Raw genomic sequence first — 23,586 nt, 5'->3', positions numbered from 1 at the left:
GGTATTCACGATATCGGATGTTTGATCCCCAGAGGGGTCACGACCCACAGGTTGAGAACAAATGCCTTAGAACCACAGGACTCTGAGGACAGTGAAGGCTGTGGGTGCCAGCTCTCAACCCAGGTAGAACTTTAGCACTCTGTTTCACTAAAGGTGGGTATCAAAAACTTGCTCCTAATATTCCTTAAATGTGTTTGCGGGTGACTGGTGTGCTGCATAATATAATGCAGAATAGGATAAAGCAGGAATCCAAGTCTGCCGTGGCTCTATCACTTACAAGCCTTGTGACCTTTAGACAGTAAGATCGTGGCTTCTGCGACTCACTTCAGTCTCCACATTTCTAAGATTATCTTCATCTGTAAAGGAGGAAGCACAGCAGTATCTGCTTCCTGTGGTTTGCACAGGATTAAACCAAGGGGTGGCTGGTGCCAAATGCACACGGAATACTCAACAATGGTGACAGTGACAGCTGTGAGCAGTTATCAATAGCACAGCTCCTGTCCTGTCCTGGTGGGCTTCTCTGCTGATGTTATAAAACCCTGACCAGACCAACCTGTGGGAGAAAAGAGTTTAATCTGCTCACAGACTGACCGTAGTCTGTCACAGAGTGACACCAGAGAGACCTTGGAGGCAGGAGCTAAGCAGAGACACTGGCTGCTTTCTCAGGCTTGCTCAGCAGCTACCTTTCTCACAGAGGTGAAGCCCACCTGCCTAACGATGGCCCTGCTCACAGTAGGATGGCCCATGCTCCATCAATTAGCAATCAAGAAAATATCCCACAGACAGGCCCACAGGCCAACCTCATGGAGGCAATTAGCCAACTGTGAGGTTCCCTCTTCACCGGTATTATCAAGCTGGCCACCAAGTTTAATCATCACATCTCCCAACGCTCTCTCCCCGAGGACCAAGGCTTTACAGAGATCATTCACCCAATCTTGAGCCTGTTTCTGAACTGTCTTTGACATAGGACTATCGTGTACAGTGCACACTGAAACTTCACATCTACCGTTCCACCAGAGCTAAATAAACACACATTTAGCACTGATTTCCTCAAAACTTAAATTGCTAACTACTCAGACCATATAGATCCACAGGCTTACATTTGGATCAGTTTACATGATTTTTAAATTGTATCTACATGTGGAAGGGGGGGTGCTTGTGAACTTGAGCACAGTGATTGCAAAGGCCAGAAGACAGTGTTGGATTCCCTGGAGCTGGAGTTACTGGCGGTTGAGAGCTGCCAGAACTGGGTGCTGAGATCTGAACTCAGGTTCTCTGCAAGCACAGCAAACACTCTTAGTTGCTAAAGCCATGTGTCCCGCCCCATATTTTGTTTTAAATATTTGGCAATAAACAAATGCAAACTTCAGATTAAAAAAAAACTTTTCAGACTTCATTTTCTTTTTTCACTATGAAGTCAGATGAAAGCATTTTCTCCCAAGTTTTGTGAGAATGTGTATGGAGCTGGGATTGAACACAGAGCCTTGTACATGCTCTTCTGCTGAGCTACATGCTCAGCCCTCTTGTTGTGTTTTGAGACAAGGTCTCACTAAATTCTCAGGGAACTGACTCTGTATCCCAGGCTAGCCTCATACATGTGATCTTCTCACCTCAGCCTCCTGAACACCGGGGATTACGAGGCCTGTTCCATCGAGCCTATCATTTTTGCTATTTGGGGGTGGGAATCATTAGCCTGCAGTGATGAGGATGAACCATGATCTTCTGCCTGTTAGGCAAGTGTTCCACCACTGAGCTAGATCCGCACATGCCGCATGAACTTTGGATTTTATATTGTGTGTATTTTGTCTGAGTCAACACTGTTGAAATTGTGCTATTATGGCTTGATTCCATGATATCTTTCCATAATTTCCTAAAGGAACCATATGGACTATCTTTTTTTTTTTTTTTTTTTTTGGTTTTTTGAGACAGGGTTTCTCCAAGTAGCTTTGCGCCTTTCCTGGAGCTCACTTGGTAGCCCAGGCTGGCCTTGAACTCACAGAGATCCGCCTGGCTCTGCCTCCCAAGTGCTGGGATTAAAGGCGTGTGCCACCACTGCCCAGACTATCTTAAATGTTAAAGTAGGACAAATTCACTATCATGGTTTCACAGGTAGATCTAAACATCAAAATGTATCAAGTTGCATGCTTCAATTATGTGCAGTTTATTGCATGTTAATCATGCATCAACAAATACTTTTATTTTAAAAACGAAAGTACATTTTCTGTAGAGTCTTATGCCTCTGTCAGCAATAGCTGGACACATGTGGTGGGAATGTTCCAGAGGCCTTTCAGGTGCCTTCCACCAGGTCAAATTCATTCTCTAGAAGCCAAGACAAAGGACCTGTTGCCCTTCTAACTCTGGCTTCTGATTGAGGTCAGCCAATGGGGAATCATGACCAGAGAGAAGGGTGTCAGGACAGAGTGGGCAGCCTTGGGTCAAATCGCCTCAGCCGGCCACCTGCGCCTCTGTACTGAAGGTCACGCTGAAAGGCAGCTTCCCCATACTCACCCCTCCCCCAGGTCACATCAGCCCTTCCTTTCCTCCCTACCAGTCGTGGTAACAGCTTCACTGATTCTCTCCGCTACACTTTCTGTCCGCTCCCACATTCACATCTTCTGAAATAGTCACTTTGCAGAGAAACTCTCCCCAATGTATTCTCATTTAAATATGCCATCTCTTCTCTGATGCAATCCTGAGTGCTAAAGAGTTTATGATTTCTAGGGAAAGGTCATTGTCACTCTGCACTCACACACACACGCACACATGCATACAAGCATGTTCACACATACACAAAGAAGGATTCTTTCCATTGCTAACACTACAAGCTTACTAAACAGAAAATTGAGCCAAGGCTCGACCACTTCATAACATACACTAATATCTCACCGAGCAGGATGTAAAAGCAGTATTTTATGGAACCCAAGAGCATCAGTGGATATAAACGTGCAAAGCGCACATGGAAAGCCCATCTATCACACGCAGAGAATTATCTCTGATCACTAGAAAACACTGCCAAGAGGCGCTCTGCAGTTTGGCTTTCCGGTGCCTCGGGCAGCAAGCCAGGCGGTCAGCTGTGACCTGTCTCCCTTCCCAGCGATCATACAGAACGGGGAATGCGTCCTCTTTAGTTCCTGAGAATTTATTTGACCGAGCGTTTTTACGGCATTATTGGGAAGCAGGAGCCAAACTCTGGAGGACAGCCAGGAACGTGTTTTTGGTCTGTTCAAACCCTGTCTCGAGTCAGGAAGCTGTAATGTGTGGGAGACGCAGTAAACCGGCAAGTACTAAGCTTGGACCCCGGCAGCACAGCTCCGGAGCTATCCCACAATGCCTGGGGCAGGCTATCTCGGGGTACAAATGCCAGTCAGAGAAAGAAGGGCGGCTGTAAACCCAAGAAAATCCACAAGTCCGTTCCCAAACTCATCTTCAACAACATCCAGAGAGAGGTGTGACTAGAAAAAGTCATAGCTGTAACGTAGGGAAGCCCCATGGGTGCCACCACTCACTGCCTAGTGTGACTAGCTCTTCTTCATGAAAACAGATCCCCCTACAAACCCCCCCCCCCCAAGACTGCACTTGACCATCGAGGATCTGCCCTCTGATACCAAAGGTTTGCAGACCCCAGCGGGGGGCCTTGCTTTCCATAGATAACTGACAAGAAACCTTCAGTCTTTTTTTTCCAGAGACCTAGGAGGTGCTTGCTCAGTTAAAAAGAGAAAAACCAAACCAAACCAGCTCTTGCTCTGGGTCTTAGGTCAGAACTTCATCCTCCTTCCGAGGCCCATGCGGTCTACTGATTAACTATGAGTCTGTGCTGGGTGGTTTTTTGTCAAGTTGACACAAGCTAAAGTCTTCTGAGAGGAGGGAGCCTCAACTGAGAAAACGCTTCCGTAAGATCAGACTGTAGACAGCCCTGTAAGACACTTCCTTAATTAGTGATTGCCCGGGGAGGGCCCAGCCCATGGTGGGTGGTGCCATCCCCTAGACGGGTGGTCCTGGGTTCTACAAGAAAGCAGGTTGAGCAACCATGAGGGTCAAGGCAGTAAGCAGAACTCTTCCATGGCCTCTGCATCAGCTCCTGCCTCCAGGTTCCTGCCCTGTGTATGAGTTCCTGTCCTGATTTCCATAGATGATGAACTATGATCTGGAAGTGTGAGCCAAATAAACCCTTCCCTCCCCAACTTGCTTTTGGTCATGGTGTTTCGTCATAGCAACAGAAACAAACCCCTGACTACACAGTATCTCAGAGTCCAGGACTTCAGTCACCTTAAGAAACTGTACCAGGGGCACAAGGAACCACTGAAACACACTCGGCAGTGAATGCCATTTCTCTCCCACCCTCAACAGTGGTGGGATAACACCGGGTGGAGCAGAGGGCAAGTGTCCACCTGTCTATCAGCCCTACACAAGTAGAACGCATAGCCTCCATGTACCCGGCTGTTTGTGAAATACCACCTCCACGGCGCTTGAGAATTCAGAAAAGTGAGCAGGCCTGCCCCTCTCTCTACCTTATACACCAGGGAGCCTGAAGGGAAGGGGGGCAGGGAGTCTGGAACAGAAGACAGGCACAGGACATGATAGTGGGCAGCCAGGGTTCAGAACTCTCTCAGCCTGTGCTTTCGCCAGTTTCCTGTGGGTTTTAATCATGGTCAGAAAACACTTGTACCACCCTACAGTTCATTCCTGGAGACGGCCACAGAACAAACGGAGGGTGGGAAATCCGCTCCCTCCCCCTTGAAGCCTTCCGACTGTCAGCTGCCCAGGGTGCTGAAGCCAAGAGCTACAGAACACACATTATGTCTTCGGAGCCTGGCTTGGCCATCTGGCCTGGCCCCGCCGTGCTCCGGCTACGGAACTGGCTCACACCACTGACGGTTTTAAGGGCCTCTTTAGTTTGGTGGTGATCGGTGAAGAGTGCAGGGCTCTGACTGAACCCACAGAGCGATGTGGTGTGTCAAAAGAACACACAAGGCGGAAATGGCTTCCGTGACGCCCTGTTTAAATTGTGAATCCAACAGGAGTTTACTAAGGGGGAAAAATATAAAGAAATCTGAACACAGGATTTTTAGGAGAGTGATATGATTAAGGAAGCCAAATCAGTAATGATGATAATGACCCGGAAGCAACAGTGTATGCACAGATTTTTTTTTTCAGTTAGAAATTGTTTATGACCTTTATTTCTGTGTGTGTATGGGTATACATGGGTACGTGTGGGTGTATGTAGGTGCCTGTATGCGGGCATGTGTGCACCATCTCACACCGGTGGAGATCAGAGCCTGCAAAAGTTGGTGCTCTCCTCTCCCCAACACGTGGACCCCAACAGCTGAGCTCAGGTCAGCAGGCTGGGCGACACGCAAGCGCCCTTACCTGCGAAGCCATGTTGCTGTCCTCAGAGTGATCATTCAAATGACCAACCACCCAGGTCAACCAACTCCAAAAATGCCCCAAGTCAACTGACCACATTCCCCTCCACTCCAAACGGATGCCCTTACTTTCCGGTTTCCAGGATCTTGGGAGGTAAATTAAACACCCCCACCAGAGCGAGTCACCCCTGGCTTCCTTGTGTTGGAGTCACAGGCTTGACTGCTGGCCCTCGTGCTGGCTGACATAAAGCTGATGCATCCTTTGTTTCCCCCTCAAATGAGCACAGTCCTAAATTTAAAAAAAAAAAAAAAAAAAAAAAAAAAAAAAAAAAAAAAAAGCGCTGGCAACATGACGGCCCCCGGCTGCACACGGCTCTCATCTCTGCCTCCTTGCACACTTTGGCCAGACGACCCTATGGCCCTTCTGACTAGCATTACATGTCCTTGTCCAAAGCCTCCCTCCCAATTCTCCTAGCTCCTCCTCCATCTGTTTAATCCAGTTCAATGACTGGAACCCATCAAGGCTGCTGGGGAGCAGGCCAGACCCTGAGGACAAGCAGGGACAGCAGCTAGTGAGGCCCTTGTTTTGACGGACTTTCATGTTACCAACCCTCCTCCTCTGCAAGCGTCCCCTGCCAGTCTTAAGGCAAATTTGAAGCAAAAGTCAGGAATCAGCTGCCGCGCATCTGCACAGCCCCTTCCCCGTATTTCCTGTTCAAGGTTCCGCTTTGGGGGTGAGGAAAAAGCCCTGAGAGTGTCTTGTCCATTTATCAATATGATTAAGAAAAATGTGGCGGAGGTCCCTGAGGAAAGAACCGGTGTCATCTTTCACTGTCTGTCTGCTCTGCCAAGGCTTAGAGAGTTCTGGTGCGGAGTGACCTCCTGGGTCCCCAGGGGAAGAACAAGTTGAGATACTAAAAAGAGTCACTTCGTGTTTTCACTGAGACCTGCCATTTTGCTATCCTTTTCTTCTCTTTCTTCGTGTGTGTGTGTGTGTGTGTGTGTGTGTGTGTGTGTGTGTGTGTGTGTGCATGCGTGCGTGCGTAGTGGGTCTCATTACGCAGGCCTAGGGTAGTCCAGGCTGGCCTCCAACTCACAGAGATCTTCCCAAGTGCTGGGGTTAAAGGTGTGCACCACCTTGCCTACCCCTTTCAAAAATTTCTTTAAAAACGAGCAGGCTCTCGTTACCACTGGGCTACATTTCAAGTCCTTGTCTGTTGCTTGTTTGAGACAAGTCTTGCTTGGTAGCCCAGGCTAGCCTTGCTTTCTCTATGTACTTGAGTCTAGCCTCAAAACTCCTAGTCCTTCTGCCTCAGCCTTCCAAGGCTGGGATTCCAGGCACGTGGCCTCCACCCAGAACAGTCCTAGGACCTGAACTCTGAAGGAGCTCCTTCTTGTGCCGGCGCACAGCCCATGTATGCTTAGATGTCTCACCGAGTGCTTCTCTGCACCAGAGAAAACCGACGTCAATCTAACAGAGGAGCCGGGCTTCGGAACAATGACCGACCATTAGCACTTGGACTAGAGGGCTGAGCAGTGGCTCAGGGGTTAAAAGCAATTACAGAGGACCTGGGTTCACTTCCCAGCACCCATGTGGTGGCTCACATCATCTGTAACTCCAGTTCTGGGGATCTTATGCCCTCTTCTTACCTCTGAGGGTACCACAGTACCAGACAGGCAAAACACTCATACACATAAATCTTTTTTTTAAGCAGACTCATTTTATTGGAGCCTGAATAGATGGCTCAGGGGTTAAAAGCACTGGCTGCTCATTCAAAGAACCCAGGTTCAGTCCCTACATGGTGGCTCACAACTATCTGTAACTATAGTTCCAGGGGATCTGATGCCCTTTTCTGGCCTCCATGGGTACCAAGCATAGACACAGCACACAACATACATGCAGGCAAAACTCCCATACATGTAAAACATAAAATTTAAATTGAAAAATGTTTGCACTGGGAATGTAGACATAGAACGAATATTGTATAGTGAATCAAGTCAACTTGTTAGAACTTGAAAATTGAGCATTTTCAAGGTCTCTGTTTGAACTAAAAACAGTACAGAAATGCCACCAGGAAATCATTTTCCCTGTAGGCATCATCAAGGAACTAGTAAACAGGGATGGCCAAACGAAGAAGTTTTCTGTGGGAGACAGAAAAAAACAGCTTTTCCATTAGAAGCTTCTGGATGCATTTCCTAGAAACAATTTTTTTAAAGATTTATTTATTTATTATGTATACAGCATGTATGACCAGAAGAGGGCATCAGACCTTATTACAGATGGTTATGAGCCACCATGTGGTTGCTGGGAATTGAACTCAGGACCTCTGGAAGAGCAGTCGGTGCTCTTAACCTCTAAGCCATCTCTCCAGCCCCCTAGAAACAATTTTAAAAATAAGAATGCCAAGCTGGGCATGGCAGTACAGCCTTTAATCCCAGCACTTGGAGACAGAGGCAAGTGGATCTCTGTGAGTTCTAGGCCAACCAAGGTGAGACCCTGTCTCAAAAAAAAAAAAAAAAAAAAAAAAAAAAGTAAAAGAATGCCTGTTGGTTATAGATCCTTAAAAATATACTTGTGTAAAATGCTGTTGGACTGGACACATTCTTTAGGATATAATAATACTAAGTGTATTATTACCGTGGAAATAGCAACAACCAGAGCTGAAGGCTTAACATTTTCATCTTGAACAGGAAGCATTAGGTCCAGAGAGACCCAGCCTTCCTCTGAGCTCCCAGCATGCTTCTGGCCCTTCATTCCCTCAGCGCCCACCACCATCGCCTTGTGGATTCTTGGGGCAAGCTGAATCCAGACCAGGGACTCGCTTCTCTTGTTCTTTTCACGGCTGGTTAAAGCCTTCGCAGGATCTTGCCACGGCTGACTGACCTTCAGGCCTCTGTCAATCCTGCCTCCTTGGGAACACTCTCAGGGTCCCTACCACTTTACTTCATTTCAACTCTTTAAATTCACCTTCCTTACTTGTTCGTTTATCTTTACCTAGTTCACTCCCCTTTCGATCACTCCTTCCCTTCACCTCAACCACATTACAAGCACCCGAAGATCCTACAGTCTAGTACAGTGCCTGGCACAGGAAATTGCTCCACAAACACCTGCCAACCACCTGTTAAACAGAGAAATGAATAAAGATCACACTTCATGGTGACGGACTACAGGCCTGAACAAGAAACAGATCTATTCAGCATACGCCAAAGGTTCTAGCCTGAGCAATTAGGCAAAGAAATATAATGAAAGACACCCAACAAGCAAGAAAAGTGCTAATTCAGAAAACCTTGAGATCATGCACATACACACACACACACACACACACACACACACACACACACACACACAGGTGCACACACATATGTACAAACCCTAGTAAGTCCCACAAGGATGGCTAATGTATATATATAATATATATATGTTATATATATATATATACATTATATATATCAGTTGTATTTCTATATAATAGCACTAAACATCTGAAAATGAAATTAAGAAAGTAATCCCAATCACAATGGCATAAAGAATGATATATTTAGAAATCATTTTTACCAACAAGCTACAAAATCTGTATCTGAAAACTACAAACTACTGCTGAGAGGCATTAAAGAATACTTGAAATACCAGAAAGACAGCTTGATTCTAGGATTGGAAGATTCCTGTTGTCAAGGCCGGAATACTTTCAAATGGTTCTGCAGATCAGTGTCATCCGTTTCAAAATTCTGTGTGTCTCCGTCCCACCCCCAAAGTAGACAAGTTGATCCTAACGTCCACGTAAAAATCAAGGGGGCTCACAATCATTAAAACAATCTTGCAGGGAAGGAAAGGGGGTCAAAATTCACACTTCCATATTCTGGAACCTGGTATATGCAGCTACAGTGTCTGTCATTCTAACATCGTGATAAACATAGACTGATTAAAGAAAAAAAACTGAGAGTCTGCGGTCAGTGGACTGATGCTGATTGGGGGTGAGAAGATAAAGAGCAGTGTTTTCAGCTAAGAACTAGACCACACACATCTACACAAATTAGCTCAGAATAAATACGGAACTCAGTGTAAGGGTAAAAGCCATAAAACTCCTGGAAGAAAATACAGAGACTAATACATGCAAAATTAGGCAATGATTTTTATATGTAATACCAAAAGCATAAGCTACCAAACAAATAATTATATGACATCAAAATCGAAAGCTTGCTGTGTATCAAAGGACACTATCAAGAAAGACACAAATAATCATCTGATTAAGGTTTACTATCCAAAACACACAAAGAACAAAATCCAACACTAAAAAGACACATAATCCAATTAAAATTGGGCAAAAGAGGCTAAAGAGATGTTCCAGTGGTTAAGAGCACTGATTGCTCTTTGCAGAGAACCTGGGTTTTGTTCCCAATGCCCACACAGCAGCTCACAACCATCTGTAACTCCAGTTCCAGGAGATCCAGTGCCCTCTTCTGGCCTCCACAGGTACTGTACTCCTGTGCAGATATGCATACACAGACAAACATAATTAAGAACAAAAATGAGGTTTTTTTAAAAGTTCAAGTTTATAATATTTATAATATTACAAATGATCATTACATTTAAAGCCAGAAAATTTATTTTTGAGAAATTGTCCTACAAATGTGTTTCAAATGAGGAAAAGGACATGTGTACAAGATATTGATTTCACCTTCTTTGACATAGCAAAAGCTGGAAATTATGTTTATATCCATTATTATGTGACTGGTTAAAACGTAACAAAATAATGTGCAGACATAAATGAAGATGCTATTTACTTAACAATACAAATGATATCAAATGTTTAGTAAAATTAAACATGAGTACAAAGGTGTGAAGAGAATGTTACCATTCAAATAAAAAGAATGGAATATCTACTTGTGTGTTTGCTTGCATAGCCATGAGGAACTTCTGGAAGGATCTTGTCATTCACAGCTCATCACTTCTCTGTATACTTCCCTATGAACACGGGAACTGAATGCCTAAGGTGTGGGGGAGGTTGGGGTAGAGGAAATTTTTCAGCCCTTTTGGTAAGCTTTGACGGTTTTAAATATTTTTATTTGACAGGTTCATGTATTTACATAACAGATTTTAACTGTTTTCATACCTCATCCCCCCACCCCGTCTCCACTGCAGCCCTTCTCAGCAAGTCCCCTCCTACACTCACGACGTCTTTCTGTGTGTGACTCTCTGAGTTTAATTAGTTTCTTGCCTGAGTGTGGGATGAGAAGATTTTACTGAACAAGGACAATTTGTCAGGGACTATACCACAAAGCTTCCCTCCCCTAGAATTTGGGTCTTTAGACCCTATGTGTTTTCTACTTAAAAATAAAATGCATAGACGAATTTTAAAGATAATGAATAGAGGTCATGGGGAGAACATCTGCCTGGCTGTACAGAGACTAAATTCTAAATCGTACATTTACCACTAACTACTAGGCAAGGGTCGTCTCCTCATGCAGTGTGTAAGGCAGAGCTAGGCAAGGGTCGTCTGCTCTTACCCAAGAGAGGTTGGTGGGTATGATAATGTGCACTTTCTCTGGGAACACAAAAGCATCAGGGTCAAAGAAATGCAAGGCCAGACCGAGCATCAGAGCTTAGCCCAGGTCCTGTATCTTTTTGTGAGGAACTAAGTCTAGCAAGGTCATAATTTGACACAGCCAAGACGGAAAACCTACCTCTCATCTTTCCTAACTAGTCTCTTTACTCATCACTTTCAAAAGTAAACACACACACACACACACACACACACACACACACACACACACACACACACAAAATCCCAAAGCTCACGAGAGCTAAGTTTGGCTAGTCTAAGCTCATCCGATTTTTAAATGTGAAGGTTCCCTAAACATTAACTCTCTCAACATTAGGATTGACGCCCTAGTTTCAATTCTATCGCTGTGATAAAAATACCCCGACCAAGCCGGGCGGTGGTGGCGCACGCCTTTAATCCCAGCACTCGGGAGGCAGAGCCAGGCGGATCTCTGTGAGTTCAAGGCCAGCCTGGTCTCCAAAGCGAGCTCCAGGAAAGGCGCAAAGCTACACAGAGAAACCCTGTCTTGAAAAACCAAAAAAAAAAAAAAAAAAAAAAAAAAAAAAAAAAAAAAAAATACCCTGACCAAAAGCAACTTAGAGGAGAAAGGGTTGTTTTAGCTTGAGATTGCAAGGTACAGTCCATCGTGACCGGGAAGTCACGGCAGGGACTTTAGCTAACCAGTCACAGCATACCCACAGTCGAGAGCTGAGAGAGACGCCGGCATGCCTACTCAGTCCACTTTCCCCACCCGATCCGTCCAAGACCCCAACTCAGAGAATGCCGCCAACACAGCGGGCTGCACACCAATTAACACAATCAAGATGACTGCCACAGGCCAGCCTGACATCGGCAATCTCGCCCCGAGACTCTCTTCCCAAGAGATTGTGTCAAGTTGACAATTAGAACTAACCGCCACAACTGCAGGTCACAGGTGGGACTCCTGAACAGTTCTCTCAAGCACCTAATTTTGAAATAGTTAACAATTTTTTTTATTTTATTGTACCAAATGATTCTTCCAGAAATAAAATCCTTTCCCATTTTACACTTAACACAGGCAATCTTTAACTAAAAATATGATAGATTCATTTTTCAGATGGAGATGTTTAGGATTGACTTAAATGTTAAAAAAAAATAAGGATTTTATTAAGTATGAAGGGGCAGTCGTGGTGATGTTTTTAATACTTCTGAGGAGGAAACACGAAATAGTTGCTGTAAGTCCTGACTCTGAGCACACCGCCGGGATCATAAGCAGTTCTATCATTTCTTAGCCCTGTGGCCTTGGGCACATTTCTTCAGTGTGAGTGGTGGTGGGTGTGGGTGGGTGTGAGTGTAAATGTGGGTGCAAGTGTGTGGCAGCAGGGGTGCAGGTGTGTACACAGCACCCATGGTGGAGCCAGAGGACAACCTAAGGTATCAGCCCTCGGGCACCTTCCATGTTTTTGTCTTGAGACAGGGTCTCTCACTGGTCTGAAACTGCCGTGTAGACCAGTCTAGCTGGCCCAGGAGCTTCCAGGGATCCACCTGACCCACCTCCCATCTTGCCAGTGCTGTGATTGAAGACACATGCCACCAGCCTGACCTTTGATGTGGGTTCCAGGGATCTGAACTCAGGCTCCCTCGCTTGTGAGGTGACTCCTCTGCTCCCAGGTCATTCCCCAGCCCGACATGTCCTACCTTCTTCCAGCCTCAGTTTACAAATCCTTGTTATAAAACAGCGATGCTAATACAACAGGACTTTTTAAAATGTAAAACCACTGCTGTTCAGTATAAATATAACATCAGGACAGAAGAACCAGAGGTCAATGTCGAAGGATCATGCTGACATTGTGGAGAAAAGCATCTGGGTGTTCCATAGCCACTGCTACGTCACTATGACGCCATGAAATAGAAAGAGGTTGCTATGTGAGAAAATCTACAGCTGACTATTGGGAAGGTACAGAAAATATTTTCTTATAGTTCTGACAATGGTTCTAAACAAGGAGTGTCGTCGGTTTTGAATTATTTAAGTATAAAAATCTTTATTTTAGGCGCAAAGCTACACAGAGAAACCCTGTCTCGAAAAACCAAAAAAAAAAAAAAAAAAAAAAAATCTTTATTTTAATTAGCTTTGAAGGATATGAGAAAGGTGTCCAGAATGTACCAACATGTAGTATTTGAAAGCAATGATCGTTCTTAGACTCCAGGAAAAGAATATCACTAAACCAAAATAATCTTGAACAGGAACTTGTGAACCCTGTGACAGACTATAATGGGAAAAAAGAAAAAAAAAAAAAAAAAGATGTTTGAGTCAGCTCCCTCGAGATGCCGCTGGTGGTTCTGAAGAACACAGCTTCTCCTTTTCCTTCACTTATTAACCACAGATTCGCTCCCAGTACCCAAGGATTTTTCAAGGGCCTGGTGGGTGCAGCATGTTAGGGGGTGGAAGTGGATAGAAGTAATCAATTCTATGAGTGAGGTTCGAGTGCTTTCCTGCTCAGGTCTGTTATGAGGATGTTGCATAAATGAACAGCCCCTCCATTATTTTGCAATGTGAGTTCAGTTCTCTCTCTTCAGAACAAACTCAGAAGCACCCTCTCCCTACTGCTGAGGAGCAGTGTGCCAGCAGACTCCTACTGTGTGCTGGGAGACCTTTGCCTTGGCCGGGGACTACAGATGACACTTAGCAGCCTGGTAGATTCCCTGGAATGCCCTAACTGCCGGTAGGGAAGCAAACCAGGCTTTAGCTCCATAGTAAACTCTGGCTATGGATGTTTCTGAGTCCCTTAGAAAAAAATATCTTCTCTCTTCAGTCTTCGGACCACTGTTGAAATCTTTATCTCAGTCTTAGAACATGAGGTTAATGTTGATCTGAAAGGTTTTGGGAACGAACACATATGTAGGAGGACAATGAGTTCAAAATGCTTGAATAAACAGTGTGCGTATAATCCATTACACAGTGGATTATATCATACTTACTTTTACTGCTAATCCATTTTTCCTCAAGTATCTGCTATCTGACATGTTTGGCTGATTGGTTCTGGATATCCACACTCATACCATGTTGTCTAAAATCTTTGCAAGAAGAAAGGCCAGAAGATTGTGTGTATAGAAAAAGATGGGGGGGGATGGATGGATGGATGAATAGATGGATGGGTAAATAGAGATACAGAGAGAGAGCGCCAGTATTCAGTAATAACCACTACAAATTATTGTATCTAATTTGGTCATAATCACACCAGGATCTTATAAACTCATCAACCTCAGTCAGAATGGAGGGGAGGTGGTGATTTCATAGGTCTGAGATGACTGGTGGATTCAAGAAACTAAGGATTACAATTTAGTCTCTGTAGGACTCCTCAGCTGACATACAATTTAGGCAAGCTATCTCCTCACCTGTAAAGGGGATTCACAGTACCCACCTCATGGGGTGTTTTGTAAAATTAAGTTTAAAGACGATCAAACACTACAGAAATATTCTTACTGTTTTTAGTCATCTGCCATACACATAGTCTGTGGGTAAATACGTTAGCTGCAGACACTTCTCTCAAGGACAGTGAGGATGCTCATACAGGCTGGATTTACCCTCGAATGGAGAAGGAGTATCAGCACCCTGTGTTTTATTCTAGGGGTGTGGGGAATCTAGAAATGACTTTCCATTGTTGGTCGTGTACAGCGGAGGGTCTGGGGGGGGGCAGCGCTCGAGTCTCCAGGTGATTGGCACATGGATAGGTACAGGCAAGCGGGTAACTTATTAAAGGAAAGACAGATACAGAGGAGCTGGGGTGTGCCTTATCTCACCTGGGGCCGGGGCCCCAAGACAGAAGAGGGACTCGGGGTAAAGGTTAAGACTTGTCACAGTACCCCCCAGTCTCATACACTGCGGGCTTCTCTGATCATGCTCCCCTTGTCAACAATCCCAGTCTTTTTAGTGTTCCCAAGTTAATCTCTGAAAGTCCCATCTACACGGTTTTCTATTTTCCTGTCCCAGTGGGTCACTCCCGACCTAGGACCACTGAGCACACCAGCTACCAGGATCCGCCCCCCTCACTTTAATTCCACTCTGGAGCTTCTTGGGCCTCCCTTCTCCTCCATCCTTCCTCCTCGGGACCCCATCATCTACCCTTGTCCCTGGGGGTTCAAAGGCACAGCACCTTGAGCTCCCAGAAACCTCCATTCCTCGGACCTTGAGAAAACGAAAGCCACTTCGGCAATGGGCCACCAAGAGGAAACCGGGCATGCGCAGAGGCCTGGGGCAGCCATGGGCGGCGAGCGCGGTCCCACTGTGTCCCTGGTACGAGCGCGCGGGCTCGGGGAGCCACGCGGGGCGGGAGGGGGCCCCGCCTGGTACCTGATAGCGGCCGGTGAGCAGCTGGCTCCGCGAGGGCGTGCACAGGGGCTGCACGTAGTAGTTGTCCAGGACCACCCCGGAGGCCGCCAGCGCATCGAGGTGCGGCGTGCGGATGACCGAGCCGTGGAAACCCACGTCGTTCCAGCCCAGGTCGTCTGCCAGCACGAAGACCACGTGGGGCGGCCGGGCAGCCCCGGAGGCCCAGCCCGGCGACGGCTGCAATAGCAGCAGCAGCAGCAGGAGCAGCTGCTGCAGCCCGGGGCCTCGGGCCTGCCTCCCCGTGCATCCTCTCTGCTCGCCCATCCTTCGCAGCCAGCCCAGCCCGAGCTGCTGGCGTCCCGGGACAGAATCGGGAACTGAGTAGCCCGGGGGGGCCCCCCTCACGATTTCATTCACCTGGGCGGGCCGCGGGCTGGGGAGGGCCGGCGTCCACGCCCTCCGCCTCCCGGAGGGGTCGGGGGAGGAGCCCGCACAGAGCAAGCGTGCAAACTGGGCTGGTGCTTCCAAAGTCCAGACCCTAGGCCTGTTATTTTTCCTAGCCGTGAACTTGAGATCCGCACGTTCCAAAGGGTTTTCACATCCCTTAACTGATTAAATCTAGCCGCAACCTTGGCAGCTAAAGACTATAATTAGCGCTCCCTTCACCCCCAGAAGAACCACTTTGTAAATGGTTCAACTCCTGGCCCCACATTCTCTGTCTCCCAATCTGTGTCTGTGGTCTCTGTCTGTATCTCTGATTCTCCCTTTTTCTCGTGTGTGTGTGTGTGTGTGTGTGTGTGTGTGTGTGTGTGTGTGTGTGTGTGTTATTGTAACAAGTAAGTTGTGTCTAGTTCAAGGCCGTAGCTTGGGGCAGGTGAGAAAATAGAGAAGAGAGCTGTGCAGATGTGTTTCTGATTCATTTGTGGAAAGTGTGTACCCATGAAGCCACTTCCTTCCCATCAGCAGTGGGCCAAACACACAGTCCGTCTGCACAGGGCCTTTTTGATGGTGAAGTTTCATTTCCAAGTTGTTTGGGGGTGTGCCCACGGAAGACTGTCTGCTTACTCAGTGTCTAGAAAAGAGCGATAACTGTTAGGTGGAGGAGAAAATACCGCACTACCTAGAGAACCTACCCTCTCAGGCTGAAGCCAAGTCCATGGGAGTTATTTTACGGCTTTAGAAGCTGCAGGTGAATGATAGCCTTGAAAAAATAACTCCTGCTGATGTACTCAAATGGCTTCTATGCAGTTGATTGACAGGTGCTTGTTGTATTGTTCCATATACAGGTTTTAACTTCTTAGCGGTTTCTTCATTAAGTTAAATAAAATCTGATGATGTATTCATTTTTGCAATTGTGTGAGAGTAAAGAATTTTTCATTTTCTGGAAAATTATCCTCAAACGCATGTTTCCCTCTTCACATACATTTTTTCCCCTTTGAAGTAGATAACTACTTTTCATTTTTAGTAAAATATAGCCAGAAAGTTTTGAATGTTAGCAATTTAAAATCCAAAGAGACTATCTTAGAGAGCAGGTTGTTTACCTTTGTGTTGAGGATCGTATAGGAGGAGACAGAAATGTCCACTGTGGTCTTTGCATGTTCTTCTACCCCATAATTGTTCTCTATATCCCTGTCTTCTCTTTCTTTCTTTCTTTCTTTCTTTCTTTCTTTCTTTCTTTCTTTCTTTCTTTCTTTCTTTCTTTCTCTCTCTCTCTCTCTCTCCCTCCCTCCCTCCCTCCCTCCCTCCCTCCCTCCCTCCCTTCCTTCCTTCCTTCCTTCCTTCCTTTCTTTCGTTGAGCCAGGTGCTCACTGTGTAGCCCAGGATAGCCTCCTCCAGTTCTGTTCTCCTGCTTCTTCATCTAACTACTGAGAGGAACTGGGATTACAGCCATACGTCACTATCCCAGGCTATCCCTGCCCTTCTTGGTAAAACTCAAATAGCCTAGCAAACCTTCTAACTACTGCTCCTGAAACTAAATACATACCCAGACTTCCTGTGTCCACACTTCCAACTAAGCAAGTAGGCCAGTGGTGCCCTGGAAGTGGGCAGCTGGAAGAGACACTTCTGCTTTCCATCTGTGAACTGAACACCCGTGGTGTGCATGCTGTGCCCAATGGTTAGTTTTTAAAATCTCTCTCTACAGGTGTTTGTTTGATGCTTCATCAGAACTGACTCGGGCAACAGCTTTGTGCAAGCGTGCAGGAAAGCAATGGGGTGCTTCTTGGTGCCTCGGACAGAGAGGGGCACAGTATTGATTGGCTCTCCTATGGGATCACTGTGTTCCTGGCATCCTGTCTCCACTGCAAACTGACCATCCCCCCTTGTAATTACCAAGTAGTCCTCGAATTTTGCTTTTTGCTTTTCTTTTCTTGCTTGAATTGGTTATAATTAGGATGGCTACCAATAGTGACTTCTTAGTTTTCTCTCTGAGTTTCTGAGTTCACTATGTATTTACTTCACTATGAACTCTTGGGAATCTCGTTTTGAGTAACAAGCCCTAATACTTTAGCATATTATCTCTCCCATCTCAACAGTCAGAAACTGCGTTTTTGGAACAGGGAGTGGCCCCAACTTTTCCAAGGGATGAAGGTTTGAGTGCATTTGCACACACACACACACACACACACACACACACACACACACACACACTTAGGTAGCAACCAGGAAGTTAGAGCCATTTCTTTGTGATTTGATTGGGAGCAGAGTGGGTTGTTTTCAATATCTGGGCATATTGTCTCTGCAGGTGGATCCAGAATGATCAGGCTTGTGGCTAAGCCATTCTTATGGCTCGGGGCTATTGCCTAATACAGCCTGACTCAATTCCTCATGACCTGAGGCCAACATATCCCAGCTCTGGAACAGTAAAAAGAAAAAAAGGGGGAGGGGGGTAGTGGTGGTGGAGTGTAGTTTCAGGGAAGTTGCTTCCTGTTGGAAGGGGGCTACCATCAGCATTGGAAGGGGCATGTTGAGGTAGCTTCTGGGTGGGATGGGACTGGTAGTTTTCTGACATGAAGAATTCTGTGACCTTCTGGGGGGTGAAAGCTTGTAGTGTTTGTTGGAGGGATTTGGTGAGACAGTTGAAAAGGCAGAGACCAAAGAGTAGGGTTAGCAGAATTGTAACGATTGGGCCTGCCAAGAGGGAGGGAGATCCACGGTCCCCAAACAGTCAGATATCCTTCCAGAAAGTGTCTCCCCCTTCCTCTGTTTTTGATTTTTTTCCTCCTAATTATTTAGCATCTCCTTGTTTGCATAAAGACAGCATTCTTTCCCTAGGAAGGCACACATGCCTCCTCGTTCAGCAGTCATCGAGTTGAGACCCGTGTGGGTTTGGAGGACTACGGCAGCCAGGGAGGGAATCTGTTTGATTTTGTAGGGTGACTACGCTTTACTGTACTGAGGTCAGGTCTTCCTTGATATGAGTGGTCGGTTGGCGATGTGGTACCTGTTGGAACCCCATCACTGCTGAGCCAGAGGCTGTGAGAGCTATTGGAGGGCTTGTGTGGACCCTTTTATTGGGGCATAGGGAGGAGTCCAATAAGAAAACATCTAAAAGACAGAGTGAAAATGTAAGGTGGAAGATAAATAAGAATGAAAGGAGTTTTCCAGGGGAGGAACCAGAGCAGGAGGGAACTGGAAGTCCACACACAGGAGGCGGCTTGTGGTTGAACTGTGTGTCTGGTCCTGTGTCTTTGGGCCCCAACTCAAATCAGTAAGGATTTGTTAGTGGAGATGCAGCATTGTCCTCTGAGGAGGGCACATGGCGAAGATCAAGAATGTAAGTCAGGAGTCACATAGTTATTTCTATGCCTGAATATTCTCTGAGTCACCCACAGAAGCCTCAGCGATCTGATTCTTGTGTCTTTTCTTCCTATCCTTTTTCATCTCTGATTTCATCATTTCTTTACTTTTTGGCACAATGAGATCTCCTTGGGCCCATTGTGTATTTCTCCTCCTCTGCTCTGGAATTAGTATTTCTCTAAGGAACTCTGACTCTCCTGGGTGGAAGATGGCCTTTAGAAACCAAAATTGATGCTGAAGTGTGCTTCCTGGTCTTGTGTTCATTGCTTCTTGGCTTCGGTAGATAGTCGATAGCAACTGGTGGTTGTGGGGAGAAGCAGGGTTTCCAGTCAAGAGTCAAAATTACCTTGGGCCATCTTCAGTCTCCCTAATAACCATGTATTACTAATCTCTGAATCTGGCCCAATACCTTTGTGTCCATTGGGTAAATCTTTTAGAATATATTCACTTAGCAGACTACTAGCTTCCACCTAGCCTAAGCTAAGAATGTCAAAAGACCACATCTGAAACCTATAGAAGAGATTTTCTGCTTGACCATAGCATACCTACCTGATGCCTCAACCAATATGATTGACAAGTCCCTTGGCCTGTAGTCTTCTTTCATTCTGTGACGTCTTCTACAGTGGTACATGTCGTTTGGGGCAACCAGAATCTGTGTTCCTGGGCCATTGACGGTTCCTTACTTGGCTCTGAGTAAACTAGCTTCTATTCACTTTAGAGTAGGAGCTGTGATTTGCATCCAGCACAAACATAAATCTTCTTACACACACCCACAACCTGAATGTATCGGTATGAAGCCATGGACTCATTGTGGATACCACCAGATCTATTCCCCTCCCCATCCTTAGGCGCATGGGTTCTAACAGTGTCGTTATCACCAGCTACTAATGAGTACTGAAGACAGTTTGCTCTGCTCTTACAAAACTAACCATGCCTTTACCAGCAGTGCCACCCTCTGAAATCTACCCAAAGGACTTAGAAACGTAGGTCCACATAAGAACCTGTGCGCATGCTCTTAGTGTTACCAGTTGGGTTTGGCTACGTGCCATTTGAAAAGGCCGGTGATTCATGAACAAATTACTGGAGCAAGGATAAAGATGGCTTTGGAAAGAAGATGGGAGGCAGTTGCCAACAAGGACCGCCTTAAGTCAGCCTGGATTTCAAACTCCTTTATCCCCAGGTATGGAGACAGGAGGGGCCTTAGGCAGAGTTGAACAGAAGCCTGACCCAAAGAGTAGAGTGTAAATCACTCAGATTCATGACCTCTAACATTAGGGGTTTGAAGTCAGCTACCACCAGGACTGGAGGCACACACTGTAGTCTTGGCACCTGACAGGCTCTTGTGGAGGGTCCTGAGCACTCACTGCAATGTAACCTCAGCACCTGACAGGCTCTTGTGGAAAGGTCATGAGTTTGAGGCCAGGCTGACTGGGCTATAAAATGAAAGCTTGTCTCAAAAAGCAAGGTGATAAACTGTGATACTTCCAGATGATGGAACTACTATTCATACTATATGTAGGAATACTATAGTACTATTCAACACTATAAAAGAAGTCTATTTGTACCACTATTATCATCTACTCTATTTCCATGACACTTGGGCCTATGTCCTACTCCACTGGCCTTATTTACCCGTGGTTTGTATTGTTTCCATTACAGAGACTTTCATACACTTTTCGGGGTGTGATGGGGCCAGTGACCTCCCACAGCTTTGCACTTTTAATGTTTTCCAACTCTTCCTGCATGTTGATTTTCTGTGTGATCTTCCCTATCAACATGTCTGGTCTAGTGAAAGCGTTTCAGAGCTGGGCATGGTAGTACACACCTGTAACCCCAGTATTCAGGAAGCTGAGGCAAGACTTAGATGGTCAGCACAGGGCCAGTATAGCAAGACCCTGTTTCAAAATAAATAAATAAAATGTTTGCTGATGTTTTATTTACTGAATTCAATTTCTAAGTTAATTTTCAGAGACCAAGCTTGCTGGGATACTCAGTTATATCAGCAAGTGAGAGGTGCCTCTCCATTTCCTAAGGCCTAATTTTGTAACCTTTAGGAGTACACTAACATTTTCCTCCAACACCTTTTTTTTGGGGGGTGGATTTAATGTATTTATTCTTATTTTATGTGCATTGGTGTTTTGCCATGGGTGTCGGGTTCCCTGGAACTGGAGTTACAGACAGTTGTGAGCTGCCATGTGGGTGCTAGGAATTGAACCCGGGGTCCTCTGGAAGAGCAGCCAGTGCTCTTAACCACTGAGCCATCTCTCCAGTGCCTCCTCCAACACTTTTACATTTTTCGTATTCAATTAATTCCTGAGTACTTCTCCTCCTCTGCTGTTGTTGAAATGGGGCTGTCACTACCATTTTATCTTTCAAACCACTGTTAGTGATGTGCCTTGAAGTTTTAATCATTTACAAAGATAATATGGAACAATCTCCAATACACTCTTTTCTTGGAGTTAGGGAGAGTTATGGATGGCATGCTTTTATTTTCTTCAATGTGTGGCGGGGGAGGGGCTGGTTGTCCCTAGGTAGACAAGTTGATCAGGCAAAGGGATGGGAGCATACTGAATTTTTCTGTACCTTCTGAGTATCTATTCCTTCTTGTCCTACTCCTATTAATATTATTATTATTATTATTAATGTAATGGCACTATTTGCAAAATTCCATGAGCAAGTTTTCCTCTTACCCCGAGGAACCACACCCACAGCTCCCCACGCCCATGGATTCATGCTGCGTTTGGCTTGTGCTGAAAACCAGCAAGCTAAGTTCAGAGTCAGACCTCCTGTGTTTCAAGCTTCTCCCCAACCGTTTTCTGTCTCAATGCCTTTGACTGGGCAGTACTGGCTGCAAAGGGCGAGGCGCCTTCAACACCTTAGGTCTGAATACAAAACCGTTGGTGTGTATGAAGAAAAGCTATGCAACGTCTGAGATAAGACCGGCAAGAGGGCTTTCTTCAGAGATAACTGAACGGTGTACCCATGTGTTAAGTTGTGGTTGATCTTACTCACCGCTCCTGACTGGCATGGCCAGGCACTCAAGCATCAGAAAGAGGAGCAAAGTCTGCTCATCTAGATGCCATCAACTATTTTCATGATGTATTTAGTTATAGAAGTGGATGTGAGGGGCATCTGTAACTAAGAGGAAAGGGTCTCATAGGTGTGTAAAGCCCTAAAGCAGATGTCTGAGGAGTGTTTCGGGGGTCCTTGGACCTTCCTTCCATTTGTTAGTACTAACATGCATACACTTCCTGTACTGTGGAAGCAGGAAGAACCCTTGAGCCTGTAGACAGCATATTAATAAGTAATTCTATGTAAGCAGCACCTTCAGTTTAGTGTGTGTGTGTGTGTGTGTGTGTGTGTGTGTGTGTGTGTGTGTGTGTGTGTGTTGGGAGGGAAAAGGTGAGAGGAAAAGAAGAAGAGAAATAATTCCCTTTAGCTCTAAGATTCTCCAAATTTATGAAATTAGTAAGTTTGAATAAGAGCTGATGCTAATTCAAAATGAAACTTTTTTGACCCCTTCATCCTGGCCGCTGCTTATCACCACCAATCTCAAAGACAGCCACAGCAGAGAGAACATGGTTCTGTTCTGATGAAGAGATCCTGGCGTGGCAGTGTGCCTAAGGCAATAGATTCTAGCAAAGCAATTCATTTTCTTCTCTCCTTGACCACACCTGCCCATGGCAACAGCTTATTTCTCGACCCAGTTAGTGTCGGTTTCTAGAATTCACGGACCTTTGTATACTTTTGTGGTCTTATTTTGTGCATAAAAAGAAATGTGAACACTGCTTTTTTTTGTATACCACGCTGTCTACATTTTATATCCATTTTTAAAAAATAAGCTACATGACAATTCTTTCCAGCCATGTCCAAGTATGCAAGCTAATGTGAACACGTGTGTTTATAACAAAAAAATCATACTCTATAACAAAAATCTACTTCTAGAGAAGAAATCAATATATGTACTATTTTAAGGAGAATCTTAAAAAGGCAAATGTACATAATTGTGTTTAATTAAGTAGCACAAAAAGTCACACAATGTAAACTAGGTCTTTCAAACTCTTCCTAGGATTACTAATAAGAAACATCAGATTACAGAGATAGTGTATACATATATACATATATTCCTAAATAGTAGCATATTTCACTTTGTCATGGAGTTATGGTTTAAATGTAAAAAGTTCCCCACAGGTTTGTGCTTTGAAAGCTTCATCCCTATGTAATGCTGCTGTTTGGAGAAACTGTAGAACCTTTAGGAAGGGTGGCCTGCTTGGAGGAAGTGGGTCCCTGGGTCATGGATGAGCTAGAAGTTTATAGCGCAGCGCTGCTTCCTGTCCTGACCCTAGAGATGTGAGCAGATGGTCTGACCCTCCTGTCACCACAGAGTCAAGCCAAGCTCACCACCATGCCTTCCCCCTCATGATGAGTGTGTCCTCAAACCACGGCCCCAAATCAACCCTTCTACCCTTCAGCTGCAAACCATGGCATCAGGTGGGCACAGCAATAAATAGTCATAACATGAATAGGCTTTCTGAAAGTGTTGGCCCACCCAGAACTCACTCCTTCCCACTAGGCA

General features: G+C 45.5%; 1 protein-coding gene across 2 annotated transcripts in view; it reads right to left on the bottom strand.

Moving 5' to 3' along the window:
- Positions 1-15,676, bottom strand: part of Arsb (arylsulfatase B) — a 170,114-nt gene extending 154,438 nt beyond the window's left edge. The window contains exon 1 of one of the 2 annotated variants that reach the window (XM_006981769.4): positions 15,234-15,676. In XM_006981769.4, the coding sequence (XP_006981831.3) occupies positions 15,234-15,536 (303 nt within the window). In that variant the 5' untranslated portion in view covers positions 15,537-15,676. The remainder of the gene's footprint in view (positions 1-15,233) is intronic. The other variant, XM_042261637.2, reaches the window with a different exon arrangement.
- Positions 15,677-23,586: the final 7,910 nt, after the last annotated feature.

The sequence above is a fragment of the Peromyscus maniculatus genome, chromosome 15 (assembly GCF_049852395.1).
Source record: "Peromyscus maniculatus bairdii isolate BWxNUB_F1_BW_parent chromosome 15, HU_Pman_BW_mat_3.1, whole genome shotgun sequence".
In the NCBI taxonomy this organism is placed as follows: Eukaryota; Metazoa; Chordata; class Mammalia; order Rodentia; family Cricetidae; genus Peromyscus; species Peromyscus maniculatus.
This window is presented reverse-complemented; position numbering and strand designations above follow the sequence as displayed.